The following is a 14,422-nucleotide window of genomic DNA, read 5'->3' on the forward strand; positions in this document are numbered from 1 at the left end:
TATATTGTTGTAAAATGCAGCAGTTAGTGTGCTAACCAAAATTTACTTTCGTGAAACAGATTTTGCTGAAATGTGGGTACTTTGTATTCTTGTTTTCATTCTGTATGTTGTATTCCTTAGCCGACTTGGGATGACAACTTCTTTGGCGTTGCCAAAATAGCTAGAGAAGGCAATATGAGTGCTTCACTTTTTTTTGGAGGTGTGGTTTGAGGACTGGAAGAGCAGTGAAGACATGAACGCTGTTGATGCAGGTATCGTCATAAATTTATGTCTTCCAGTGTTCTCAAACAATTCTCATGTTGTCTGTACTCTATAAACAAACCTTGAGATCCAACTCTCAACACCAGTGATAATGTTTTACATGTTCACTCTGTTCAATGAATATTATTACAATAAAGTCTTGATTTCACCATATCCCATGTCAATTAGTATTCTTTTTCAAGAGTCATTGTCATGTTCACTGTATATTCTGTAATTGATGTGTCTTCTTTTTTTCTTTTCTTGTTTTTTTTATTAAAAATATTGTGACTTTTGTTTTTGCCACTTGTCACATGAATTGACGAGTCGAAAATGTTGGTCAAATGACTAGACTTGTGTGGATCATATGATGATGCCTTATTTAGTATCTATATTTTTTTTTTCAAAGTAAATACAAGGATTTTCATTACAAAAGATTTGACTTGGTTTATTTAATTTTTTTTGCTACCTGTTACAAGCGCCAACATGTCGTAGGAGAATTGATCCAAATGCCAACCTAAATGGATCTTAGGTTTTCTCCTCTATGATCTCATTAAAATTAAATAAATATTAAACACCAATTGAGTTTTTTAGGAAAGCATTGACATTTTTTTTTTTTGCCATCTTTCACATAAGCTGATGTGTCGAAAATGTTTATTGACCAAATGCGTTGATCAAAATGGATTTGATGTTGCCTTCGTCATAATTACAGATACAATTTTATGAAATGTTTTTGCTTCATAAGAATAACCGTTTATTACTTTTCTACAAAATCAAGTGTTTACATGGAAAAAGCAATGCCAACAAACAAATACAAGCTTTGTAAGACTGGACAAATTCTTCCCAAATCAATCAAACATATGCAAAGAGTTGAGGCCACCTTAAGAAAATAAAATATAGGGAGAAATCAATAATTAAATTTTTTGGCCAACAGTCACATGAGTTGCCTTGTTAATAAAATTTATTGACCAAATGCCTTGACCTGAGTGGATCATATGATGAATTTTTAAGTGTAATCAATTTAACCTGGAGTATCCTTTTCCTAAATTTTGAAATTTTCATTTATAATTTCACCACACACTACTATACTGGACAACACATGGCTCTTGTGACAAGTGACAAAAAATAAGAGAGATATCACGGTTTTTCTATTAAAAAAAGAATGTGTCTATTGCTTATTTTAATTTAAAAGAGATGATAGAAGAGGCAACTTAAGATCCGTTTAGGTTGTCATTTGGATCAATTCTCCTAGTTGACATATCCACGCTTGTGACAAGTGGCAAACAAAAAATCCAATGTACCAGGTGATCAATTTGTTTGCAATAAAAAAAAAATCCACTGATTTTGTTAACTATTTAAAAAGTTAACAAAGATAATAGATGCGGCATAACTTTATAATCCCTGCCTCCTTTATAATCCTAATTAACTTTATGAAAATAAATATATCGATGGTTATTTATTTATTTATTTTTTTCACATGCATTGACATGTCAACAAGGGGAACTAAACAAAATACCAACTAGAGTGGCTCTTATGATGCCTTTTCTATAACCCCAAGGGGGTAGCCGAGTTGGCAAGGGACCTTTTCCTAAGGAAGCGTTTGGTTCTGAGTTCGACTCCTCTTACCTCCTTGGGGCCACTCACAGGGGGTGTTTAGTACTCTTCACTGCTTTCGGTGAAAGTTGAATGGTTTTCATTCAACCCCGGTATGACTCGAGTGGTTGTTGGGTCAATATGGGTCTGCGGGACTAGTCAGGGCAAAGACTTGGATACCTATCGTTAGCAAAAAAAAAAAGATACCTTGTTTATTATCTAGGACAAAGAAAAGAATGTAAGGCAAGGTGTCCTACACGCTATAGGCTCAGAGACACTTTTACCAAGAATATATATAATAAGCACCAATGGGTTTTCTTATGGAAAAAGGTTACACCTTTTTTTTTTTTTTTTTTTTACATGGATCGACGAGTCGACAAGGGGAGAGATCTAAATGTCCCGACCTGAATGGATCTGAAAATTAGTCATTAGAAAATTCAACGAGTCTTGATGGATTCGAACCATCATCTCTTAGGGAATCTAATGTAAGACTAGGTTTGACAAGTCAAACTAGACCCAAACAACAGGATCTTGTAAACCAAAGAACAACCAAGAACCCAATATACTAGCAATAATAAATCAGCAAAAGCAATAATAAATCAGCAGTCCATCGATCTCAGTCCAGCAGTATTGATTAGGACAGAACAACAGTAATTAAATAAACATAACCAGGAGCTTCATATGACTCTTAGAGGTCCGAATCAACAAGAATAATGATCCACAGTCCTAAGACAACAGTATATTAATAAATCTGAGACTGCAGGTTCTGGAGACTTGCAATCGATCCCAATAGCTTCAGAAAAGTCTATAGCAGAATATTAGATAGCATATTATAAACTCAGATCACCAGTTAAAAGGTCCAATCCATTGGAGAGTAAGGGCAGCATTCAACCTCCACATCCAACACAGATCAGACAGCAGTTCTGGGCAAAAACTCCAATCGGCTAGAATAGAAATAATTTCTATAACTAACAACTCCCTGGTCAGATTACTCTAAAAATTGGATCGAGTCTTCCATACAGCAAGGGTAACACTCGACCAGAAACTCAAAGCCATCGGGTGGCTAGAACTCCAAATAGACTAGGTCGACAGAATAGGAAACAAAGAGCTTAACCTAGAAATTTCTGCAGAAAAATTCAGATTACTTACCTGTTCTGCTGGAGAAGATAATCCACTAAAGAAAACCAGAAAATAATAGCAACCCACTCGGACTTCTCGCCGCAGAGCGTCGATTGGATCAAACACCAATCCCTTGACCTTGATCAAACACAAGGAACCACCATTGATACCCAGCGGCAGCAACAAGAGAGTTTTTTTTATAAATTCAAATCGTCTCTCTATGATAAGAGCTCTCCTTTATTTATAATAATGATGGGAGAGGGTTTACAAGTAATAGTAACTCAGAGTTACTAAATCTGAGTTACTAAAAATTGATTACAAGAAGTTACTAAAAACTGGAAATTAGAATCTAATGAAAATAGAAACTAGTCTAGACAGAAATTAGAAACTAACAATGACTTGAAATTAAAAACTAATTTAGGTACTGAAATTAGAAATTAAATAACCTCATCTAAAAAGGAAACTAAAGAAAAATGAAACAAATCACTGAATCCCGTATGCAACCTTAGAACCCCTAGTTTAGACCCATAAAAGTAGCCCAATACACTCCAAACCACATGGACTGAAGGCCCAACACGTATACAACCCAACCCTAAGCTTATTCCTAATAAAACAAGCCTAGTTTGGTGAAGAATCTGCATCAGAATCCCTAAGTGCTCTACCTGTTTGAGCTAAAGACTCTGGATAGCAGTGGTGAAATTTGTAGTGTAATTTTATTCATTGCATTGTATAAAACCAAATTATGTCTCTGCATCCACGATCTATGTTCCAAGTAAGGAATAACAGTAAAACATTCATGATCTATTCATCTATTGAATGGATTCATCCAGTATTCGACTCCCTTGAGTTAAAACCTATTGAAATTAAAATTATCAATTCCAAATGCAACCACGCATGATACATCTCATAAAGAAAGTTTAAGACAACCTCTTTTATCAACAAACTGCAAAGGGCATGCCTTAGGAAATTCTGATTTGTTTGTATTTCGTTTGTTGAGAAAAGGCCAAGCATTTCAGGCTTCTTCAGTTCATCTGCCCTTACCATAGACCAGTTCATCATGTGAACTCAAAGTAAGAACATAGCTAAAATTGAGAATCCAAAATTAATTCAAATGCCTTGACTAAAATATGAAAACAAATAAAAACATTTCATTTGGTGGGAGATTCAATAAGATTTAGCACAATTTAGTGACCACTTCATACTACAAAAAAATCAAAAAAGCCAATTGTATAACTGAATATAGCTTTACTTTCTTCACATCTTTCATTTTACATGGGAAAATGAGTTATTTCTTCACAACACAGGATCCTGGAAAGTGGCTTACAGATACTTCACCAATCATTACACAATTTTGCATTCCTAAACTCTCCACACAGGCGTGAATCAAGCCCTGTTTGAGATGATTGAGCAAGCTCTAAATTAGACACTGATAATGTCCCAGACTGATCAAAAGCAAGATTCTCAAACTCTTCCAATACAAGTACTACATCTTCTTGTTTGAACTTCCCTATCTCTTTGAGCATATATATGACAAATTCTACAGCACTGTCAAGAAATTGAACTAAAGAAAAAAGAACATTAGAGAGAAACTAAACCATCTATAGGAGAATGTAAAGTTTAGAAGAGATAGATGAAAGAATATAAAGAAATCATTGTATAACTGAAATCATGATGGAAGAAAATCCAGTGCAGGTTTTTTTTATTCAAAGCAATGGAAACTCAACATACCTCTACCCCATCATCATCGAGATCAGCTGCCTCAAGAACTATGTATGTCATTCTCCGGTTAAGAACTCATTTGACTAGCAAATGTTGTTTTCAAGCTCTGTTCAATATTTAGCTTAGCTAAGTATAGCAAGAACTGAGCTATGCAAATGATACTTGTCAATATCCAAAACACAGCAAATACACAACCCATTTCTGTAGCTCTAATCACCATATCCTAAAGTTGTGATAGTAGAACAAATGCAATGGAAAGCATCAACAAGATCCAATTTCTCAACTTTGTACAAAAAGATTGCCCCAACCAATATTAGCAACAAAAGAAGGATCAGAGTCACAACAAACTTGTATTTCACTCTGATGTTTTCAAGCTCTTGGAAAATCTCCCTTTCTCCTAGCTTTTTTATGCAAGTGGAGGGCTTTAACTAACAAAATTTATTGTCTTCCTACAAGATAATCTGCTGCTTACTAAGTATTAACCCAACAGGAGTCATACGAGAGAAGACAAAAAGCACATCCAAGTAGTTCGGTGACTTTTCTATTTGGGACAAGGTCTCCATATCAATGAATTTAGCTAAGAATTATGAATCAAACACTAGGAACAGAGGATACAAGCATCAATGAATTTAACCAAGAAATAACTACATTGATATGGAGAACCTATACACCCTCTCATCAGATGCTTAAACAGAAAATGAAAATATACGTGGAAAATCAAGCTTAATTCTTTAAGATCAAAGCAACACCCAATTTTCTGACAATTTCAACCCAAGAACTTCAAGATTGTCAAGTAATCACCCAATCAAATATCCACGCATTTAACTGGAAAAAAAAAAACTCAAGTTTGCGTGATAGGAGTGAACAATCAAATGATAAGTCAGCTTAGAAGAAAGCAAAGAATAAATTTAGGGAGTTTGAGATTAAAATGTAGATATCAAGAACCAAATATAGAGGGAAAAAGGAAAATCAATAACTACTGGGAAAAAAAAAGGGAAGGGAAAACCAAAAATTGTAAACCCTAGATGATAAGAGGCAGAGATTACCTGCAAGCAACGACCAATGGTGGCTCGTGGACAGCAACGGTAATGTCAAAAATCTTATCCGGCTCCTCTCTCTCTCACTCAGTGCGCTTTGAATAACTCAGTCCCAATACTTCAATCTCAAGGAAGGGGATAATTCTCTGGCCAACGACGAGAGCTGCTGGAGCAAGGGAAGAAAAACCTGCGGGAACTGAGGTCAGGGAGGAAATGGGGTTTTTGAGAGGAAAAGAGGGTCCTGATGTTTCGATTTCTTCACTTTCCACCACATGTATATATAGACTACGTAATTGTATTTCATAATATTGTATATTGTTTTATTCTAAATCAACACATCATATCTGTGTGTTTCAGATCCTATGGTGGCAAAGAAACCCCTCAAGAGATTCCTCGATGGGGTTACCGACAAGAAAACCCCAACCCTTTATTTATTTATTAATATTATTATTATTATTAGTTACGTTTTTTTTTCAGAAATTTTAGTTATCAACTAAACTTGCACAATATGGCGGTTATAAGGACTTGAACCTAAGGTGATCTAAGTTTACCGGCCCAGTTCAATTACCGTAAGTATTTGGTAATAGGTTCCTAACCCAAGGCATTAACAACCCACCATCTGGGCCCATATTGTCAAAAAGCTTAAAATGGCTGAGAAAACGCGAGAACGTTCACGAAAACCCGAAGAATTCGTGATGTTGTTATCCAGTGAATCAGTGATGGATAAGTATTTGGGTGGTTTGGGCTCCTACATTAACCCATTTAAAACCCACAGTCTGGGCCCAGATTGTCATTTTCTTCAAATGGCTGCTGAGAAAGTCTGAGAAAGTGTTAGAATGTTCACGAACAATCCAAGAAAGGAAAATCAAGAAAACAACCAGATTCTCCGTCATCTCCTTTTTCAAAAAATCTTAGGGTGACTTAACCCCAAGTGAAGAAAAACCCGGAAAGTACTGGAATCCTCCCTCCCCTGTTCTGTAAATACAGGACTGACATCCTTCCTCCACAACGTTCAGGAAGTTTTACACCAAGCATTAATCAATCTATCTGTACAAGAAGAGTTCTCCGCAATTAGTGTCGATCCTAAACAAAGCCTAAATCAGTAGCAATGTCGCTTATTCCAAGCTTCTTTGGTGGCCGACGAACCATTTCCCATCCATTCTCAATGGATATCTGGGATCCATTCAACGACTTCCCATTCTCAACCTCCCTATCTATTCCTCGCACCCAATTCTCCAATGAAACAGCTGCATTTGTCAATGCACGTATCGATTGGAAGGAGACCCCACAAGCCCATATCTTCAAAGCTGATCTTCCTGGGCTCAACAAGGAAGAAGTGAAGGTCGAGGTTGAAGAAGGCGGAGTCCTCCAGATCAGTGGAGAAAGAAGCAAAGAGCAGGAAGAGAAGAGTGATCAGTGGCACCGGGCTGAGCGTAGCAGTGGCAAATTCCTGCGCAGGTTCAGGTTGCCTGAGAATGCCAGGATAGATCAGGTGAAGGCTGCCATGGACAACGGTGTCCTCACTGTCACGGTGCCCAAGGAAGAAGTGAAGAAGCCAGATGTCAAGGCCATTGAGATCTCTGGCTAGAAGGTATCCTGTTGCACACCCTGATGCGATTAATTATTGGATTTATAAACTAATATATGAAGAGATATCTAATAATGATCTTTGGGGAGTTTCTTGTTGTAACTTCGAGTTTCTGCTTTGTAGAGAGAATGTTTAATACAGAAATACAAAAGTTCTGACAAATTTGATTTCATTGAAAAATTCCATTTTCAGTTGTCTTTTAATGTTTTCCTTCACTGAAATAAGAAAAAGTTTATTTTTGTTAATCATATTGAACATTGTGTTGATCAGATTAATATTCAATCAGTTGTATCAAAACAATTTTGTACAGTCTTCAACAGGCGAACGTTAGGTGGGTAAGATGGAGGATGGAGATCATAATAATTTGTTGACCAATTGAAAAGCATGGTGAAAGTTATTATGCCAAAACGGCTAAATGGAAGATAACATCTCTCGTGGTGAGGGTGGGCTTTGCGCATTACAGTTTTTGTTTTTTTTTTTTTTTTTTTTTTTTTTTTTTTTTTCAGTTAGTTCGTTAAGGACAAACAAAAAGTTACATAGAAGGATGACTAATGTCTACCCTATACAGACTACCTAAGTTCTGTAAGTACAGCAAAGCGGCATTGGAAGCCCTACAATTACATAAAAACTTAATATGCCCATACTTAGCATAAAGATCCCAAAATAACCCAATACTATAATAAGGCCAAGTACCATTAGAAGGCGTCGGATGAAGCTAAAGTAACTCTCTAGAAGAGAACTAGACTTCAGAGATAGTTCAACCCTTAGCATCCACAATCTTTAAACCATACAAAACCCCAGTGGTCTTCTATTTCTTCCAATGTTGTAGAAGGAGAAGATCCATGCATAGTGATCTAAAATCTACCTTGCAAGAGAACACCACATACTTACAGTTGCATCAATTGCACCTTTAATGCATCTTTTGCAACACAAGAAAGCTCTTCTTATCATAAAGAGAAGCAAGTTGACAAAGTGCTTGAATGCTTTAGGATGTAGAGCTCAAATCCGGTGAGTACTTCAGTAACAACATATTTTAAAATTCCAGTATAGCATGTCACCATGGTGTAGTGAGGAGGAACACATGCCTTATGTTCATTATTTGGGTGCAGTTGAGAGCATCATGCATGCTATGGTATACACTCATCCAAATATTTCACAAAATGTTAGTGTTGTTATTCTTTACATAACCAATCTCGGCAATGGTTGAATTAATATGCCCATACTTAGCTTCAACTTCTAAAACAAATGGAAGAAGAAGAAAGCCAACAAGAGTAACACTCTTAAGGGCAAGGGTGGGAAGATACAACAGAAGAAAGAAGAACCTAAGGGTATATGTTTCTTTTATAAGAAAGAGGGCCACTGGAAGAGGAACTGTCATGCATACCAAGAAAGAAGAACCTAAGGGTATATGCTTCTTTTATAAGAAAGAGGGCCACTGGAAGAGGAACTGTCATGCATACCTGGTTGCTTTAAATGGGTTAGATGAAATTCCTAAATAAGGTAATTTTACTACTCTTGTCATTTATGAGTCAAGTTTATCTATTGAACAATCCAACTCATGGTTGCTGGATACTGAATCCACTGTCCACATCTGCAATATGTTGCAGGGGTTCAAGACGACAAGAAGACTTGACAAAAATGAAGTGCGGCTAAGGATGGGCAATGGAGTTGAAGCTATGGCAATGGCTGTTGGAGACTTTAGTTTAAAATTTGATTCTAATACTATATTATTAAAGGATTGTTATCATGTTCTTTCTTTTAAAAGGAACATTATCTCTGTCTCTAAGTTTCTTAAAGACGGTAATGCTTTTACCTTTAATACTGTTCTCACCATTCGTTTGAATAATAAATTTATTATTTCTGGATATATGCAAAATGTTTTGTATTTTCTAGATTCCCTTGAAAAAAATGAATGAGGTTTCAAATATTGATTTGAAACGTAAAAGAGCTTCAGTGAGTTTTACATACCTATGGCATCTCAGGTTAGGTCATGTTAACTTGGAAAGGATTAACAGGTTACTTAAGGATGGACCACTAGAAAGTCTAAAGGTCGAACCTTATCCAACTTGTGAATCGTGCCTACAAGGTAAGATGACCAAGAAGCCATTTAGCAATAAAGGCAAGAGAGCCAATGGTTTGTTAGAACTTATACACACTGATGTGTGTGGATCCATGAACATTCAGGCGAGATATGGTTTTGAATACTTTGTTACATTTACTAATGATTACTCTAGATATGGCTATATCTACTTAATGCGTAAAAAGTCTGAAACCTTTGAAAAGTTCAAAGAATTTCAGGCAGAAGTCAAAAGACAATTAGATAAACGCATTAAGTCCCTTTGATCAGATTGAGGAGGAGAATACTTGTTAGATGAGTTCAAAGGATATCTCACTTCTGAAGGGATTGTCTCACAATTGACAAATCCTGGTATGCCACAACAAAATAGTGTATCTGATAGATGCAACAGGACCTTGTTAGACATGGTCAGGACTATGCTCACTTTCAGTGAGTTGCCTTTATCCTTCTGGGGTGTTGCTCTGGAAACTACAATTTATATTCTGAATAGGGTCCCATCTAAATCTGTATCTAAAACCCCACTTGAGTTGTGGTATGGGTGCAAGCCTAGCCTAAATCATTTTAAGGTTTGGGGTTGTCCTGCGCATGTACGCAAGCAACAAACAGATAAGTTGGAACCTCGCACTTCTAGATGCTATTTCTTGGGATACTCTATGGGCACGATTGGTTACTACTTCTATAACTCCACTGACCAAAAGATATTCATAAATAAACATGTTACTTTTATTGAGGAAGACCTTAGCTCTGAAAGACCTAAACATGTAGTTATAGAAGAAGAGTCTTCTATGCCTGTGTCATGTGCACCTACAGTCGAACCAGTTAACATAAACCCTATACCTACTAGCACTCAAGAGCGTCAATGTAGTGGGAGGTCTATCAGACCACCCGAACATTTCACTGTTCTTACTGAAGAAGATAAGACTATGAAAGAATTCCATATGGTCTCCACTGAAATGGATGATGATCCGTACACTTATTCAGAGGCACTCAAAGATGTTGATGCAAATAAGTGGTTGGAAACTATGCGCTCTGAAATCGAATCAATGTACGGAAACCAAGTCTGGACTCTTGTAGATCCACCACAAGGCATCAAGCCCATCATTGGATGTAAGTGGATCTTCAAGAGGAAGAGAGGCGCGAATGGGTGTGTTGAAAGATTCAAAGCAAGACTAGTAGCTAAAGGTTATACCCAACAGGAGGATATAGATTATGAAGAAACTTTTTCTCAAGTAGCGATGATAAAATCAATTAGGATTTTGTTAGCAATCGCAGCACACTTTGATTATAAAATTTGGCAGATGGATGTACAAACTGCACTTCTTAATGGATTAAAAAGATCATCAACATGGGATCCACTACCTTTAATTGAGGAATATCAAGGAGAGAGAATGTCCGTACTTGATCGGACTAAAATTTGGTATCAGTGTCGTTTTTGTAAATTGTTTATAAAATTATTTTTAATATAAAAAAATAATAATATTTTATTTATTAAATATTATTTGAAATATTTTTTCGACATCGTATCATGTTCATAGAATCTCTGAAACAGACATGTACAATGAGTTGGGGTTAGACAGTATTAAATTACATGCTTTAAAGCTCATTATGGGATATTAGAAAAGTAGAAGGTATTATGTGCAAATTAAAAAGTTAATATTGCATGAGAAGATTTTAGAACATTAAATGGTTAATTATTTTTTTTTTATTTATGATAGTGGATAAAATATAATTTGAATATATTTGTCACCCATAATAAGAAAGTTACCAATCCCTTTTAGATTCTATATCTTCCCACTTTAGAAGCAAAGTAGTTATTCAATTTGGAAACTATTCTGTACTACTAAGATTTGGCATTCTTTGTTTAGGAAACAAAGATTTGACCAAAAGAGAAAACCCTAAAACAAGTTTTGTTATATAAGGGACAAAGGAGAAAGAGATTTAGTTTTTTAGAACTTCGTCTCCTCTCTCCCATGTTTTCTCTCTCCTTTCCTTCTCTCCTTTGTGAGTGAGTGTGTGTAAAAAAGAAAACTTTAATGGTGGATTGTTCTTCTCCAATTGAACGTGGATCATAGTTTCAAAGAATTGAGATCGACCCCTATGGTTGTTCAAGTGTTGAAGACTATTATCTGGAGGAGGAACTTCAATTGTGGTTCTAAGATAAACCCTTTCATTCCCATGTGATTAATTTTTGTACAGTGATTTCGAACGCAAGAGACCCCAATCCGATCCCTTCCGTTGCGTGATTGGGTTTCTGCCTATAGAGACACCATCGTCCATCCCGAAGCAAGTTTTTCTTTTAACACCCAAAAATTTAAGTTAATTTCTATGGGTTTAATCATTAATGGTTAGAAGTTAGAACTAATGATATGTTTGTTTATCTTTAATTTGAAGGTTGTCGTTGCTATCCGCAATAAGTACAGACTTTTCCAGTGTGGCCCTGTGTGGCACTGATGGTTGTTGCGGTTAAAGACACAAGAAGGTTCCCATCAATATATTGAATAAAAGACTACATGTAATTCTTGCTTTCTTTGCAACTTAGAGTAGAATGTTAGATACCCATCCGTGGGTCGTCGAGATGGTTAGGGTGAATTGGGGATTATGTGGATAGGAGCACAGTCCCAAGTTCGATTCCCCATCTATGCATCACTGATTTAAGTGAAGACCAGAGACCGTGACGATAAAAGAATATTAAATGAAATTTGAGAATAAATGTAATGGATAGTGAAGGTTTGTATTGTGTAGGATGTCTCTTTTCTTTTTTTTCTGTTATATATATATATATATATATATATATGGAGAGAGAGAGAGAGAGAGAGAATGTGTCAATTACTGTTCACTACAAGTTAAAGATATTGTATTGTGATCAGGTTTTAAAAATTGGTTAATTGGCTGGATCGAGAATTGATGGATTCACATCATAATCGGCACTGAGTGATCTCGTCGATTTACACTGATTCACTCCAATTGATAATCGAAATCGTCCCTGATCAAATTGGATCCCAATTCCAAGTATTAAAGCTCTTATTTGAAGCTACATACACGAAAGGAACCTGTCCCAATCGAATCTTAATTCCAAATGTTAAAACCCTAATTGGTATGGTGGGGACAGGGATAGATCTGGACTCTCCATTGCTGTGGGACCCACATCTAACATGGGAACCCATACCCTATGGAGGGTCCAAATCTGTCCTCATTCGTACCACGTGGGGAGTTGATCTGGATTGGAAAGGAAAGAAGGTTTTCAAGTAGAGATATAAAGGGATCGGATATGGATTAGATATGATCGGATCCAAATAAAGGGATCGGTTACTAATATCCCTAAATGGATACAGATGTGCATCGAATTCGAATTTTTGACCATCCATTTACTGATTTACTCTCAGACTTGTATAATATGGGCATTCTTCCTCCAATGAATACAATTTGCTCTTAAACCATCTTTGTAAGTTGTCTTAGCTTTTTTCCTCATTCTCTATAACCTGTTTAAAACTTCAAGAAGCCTCAAAATTATTACTTGAATCTCTAATTTGATCTGATGATTATTTTCTAGATAATTCGGATTGGAATTCAAATACTTTTTAACCAAATACAGATACCCCTAAACAAATACCGACTTGAATTCAAATTTGGATTTCAGCGACTCATGTACATCCCTATTTTCAAGTTGTCTTTTCTTACTCCGCTGGTGTGTACATGGGCTGGCTCAGTATTTATTATCTTTATAAGCTTTCGCTGGACTTGGACAAGAAGTGGCTGCAAGCCTGCAGCTGGCCCAGCCCAACGCACGCACAGCCCAGCTTGTTTAGAAGTTTCCAATGGTCCAGAAATGATAGAATGTTCAAGAAAATCTAGATAGAGAAATCAAGGAAAGTACCAGATATAATGAATTCCTTTCCCAAAAATTCTTGAAAACTCAAAGCCAAACAAAGAAAAACACGGGAAAGTACTGGAATCCTCCCTCCCCTGTTCTATAAATACATGATTGCTGTCCCTCCTCTGCACCATTGAGAAGATTTCCAATACAAGTGTCCATCTAGCTATCGGTCTTAAATTTCTCTGCAATTCAATCCAAAGAAAAAGAACTACAGAATAATGTCTCTCATTCCAAGCTTTCTTGGTGGCCGAGATCCCTTCGCAATGGATATCTGGGATCCATTTGATTTCAATAATTTTCCACTCCCCACTTCCCTTTCTGTTCCACGCTCTCAATTCTCCAACGAAACTTCTGCGATCGCGAATGCTCGAATCGATTGGAAGGAGACCCCAGAAACCCACATCTTCAAAGCTGATCTTCCTGGGCTAAAGAAGGAAGAAGTGAAGGTCGAGGTTGAAGAAGGTAGAGTCCTTAAGATCAGTGGCGAGAGAAATATAGAAAAAGAAGAGAAGAATGATCAGTGGCACCGAATGGAGCGGAGTAGCGGAAAGTTCCTCAGGCGGTTTAGGTTGCCTGAGGATGTGAAGATGGATCAGGTGAAAGCTGCTATGGAGAATGGAGTGCTTACTGTAACTATTCCAAAAGAGGAAGTGAAGAAGCCAGAGGTCAAGGCCATTGAAATCTCTGGCTAGACGACCTTGTTCTGTGACATTCTTTAGCTTTCAGGGCTCTAATAACTGATCTCTGATAAAATATGTCGAAGCTATAGTGAGATACTGAGAATTTTCCTTTTCCTTTTCCCTGTTCTACAGCTTCAATAAACGGAGCATGAATTGAAAATATTTAATGAAAGACGCAAAGAATAGTTTTGTAATTATTAAAAAAAACAATGTATTTGTATGTTGGTGTGTGGGGTCACGCTCCTGCTCCAGTTGAAGTGTGGTTCACGGTTTTTGTATTTTCCATGAAGTTTGTTTGATAAAAGCCTTTTATTAAAAAAAAAGCGTTTTATGAAAAGTTTATCTTTTTACAGAATTCATTATCACAGAAAAGTTCTATTTTTCTGTTGTTACACTTTCATTTTTTTTATTTATTGGGTAGAATCATTTTTCATTAGTAGAGTTAGAGAAAACTACCATGCTCCATGAGCTACTAAGTGGGATTTTTTTTTTTTTTTT

The 14,422-nt window shown here is 36.4% G+C and overlaps 2 protein-coding genes and 1 long non-coding RNA gene across 3 annotated transcripts; 2 read left to right on the forward strand and 1 right to left on the reverse strand.

The window, feature by feature from the left end:
• Positions 1 to 4,194: 4,194 nt before the first annotated feature.
• Positions 4,195 to 5,914, reverse strand: LOC122067288. The gene is made up of 3 exons (XR_006136650.1): positions 5,715 to 5,914; positions 4,678 to 4,774; positions 4,195 to 4,510 (listed from the first exon to the last, which is right to left on the reverse strand). It is a non-coding gene; the product is annotated as an uncharacterized LOC122067288 (long non-coding RNA).
• Positions 5,915 to 6,728: 814 nt separating this feature from the next.
• Positions 6,729 to 7,378, forward strand: LOC122067290 (17.8 kDa class I heat shock protein-like). The gene has a single exon (XM_042631121.1). The coding sequence runs from the start codon at positions 6,814 to 6,816 to the stop codon at positions 7,291 to 7,293; it is 480 nt and encodes a 159-aa protein (XP_042487055.1). The 5' UTR covers positions 6,729 to 6,813; the 3' UTR covers positions 7,294 to 7,378.
• Positions 7,379 to 13,255: 5,877 nt separating this feature from the next.
• Positions 13,256 to 14,168, forward strand: LOC122067289 (18.1 kDa class I heat shock protein-like). Its single transcript, XM_042631119.1, has one exon. It carries the CDS (start codon positions 13,463 to 13,465, stop codon positions 13,934 to 13,936), a length of 474 nt encoding a protein of 157 aa, XP_042487053.1. The 5' UTR covers positions 13,256 to 13,462; the 3' UTR covers positions 13,937 to 14,168.
• The last annotated feature ends 254 nt before the right edge of the window (positions 14,169 to 14,422 follow it).

Source organism: Macadamia integrifolia, unplaced genomic scaffold, assembly GCF_013358625.1.
Source record: "Macadamia integrifolia cultivar HAES 741 unplaced genomic scaffold, SCU_Mint_v3 scaffold2810, whole genome shotgun sequence".
In the NCBI taxonomy this organism is placed as follows: domain Eukaryota; kingdom Viridiplantae; phylum Streptophyta; class Magnoliopsida; order Proteales; family Proteaceae; genus Macadamia; species Macadamia integrifolia.

Coding starts and splice junctions, on each gene's coding strand:
- LOC122067290 (XM_042631121.1), top strand. CDS start 6,814: ATGTCGCTTATTCCAAGCTTCTTTGGTGGCCGACGAACCATTTCCCAT.
- LOC122067289 (XM_042631119.1), top strand. CDS start 13,463: ATGTCTCTCATTCCAAGCTTTCTTGGTGGCCGAGATCCCTTCGCAATG.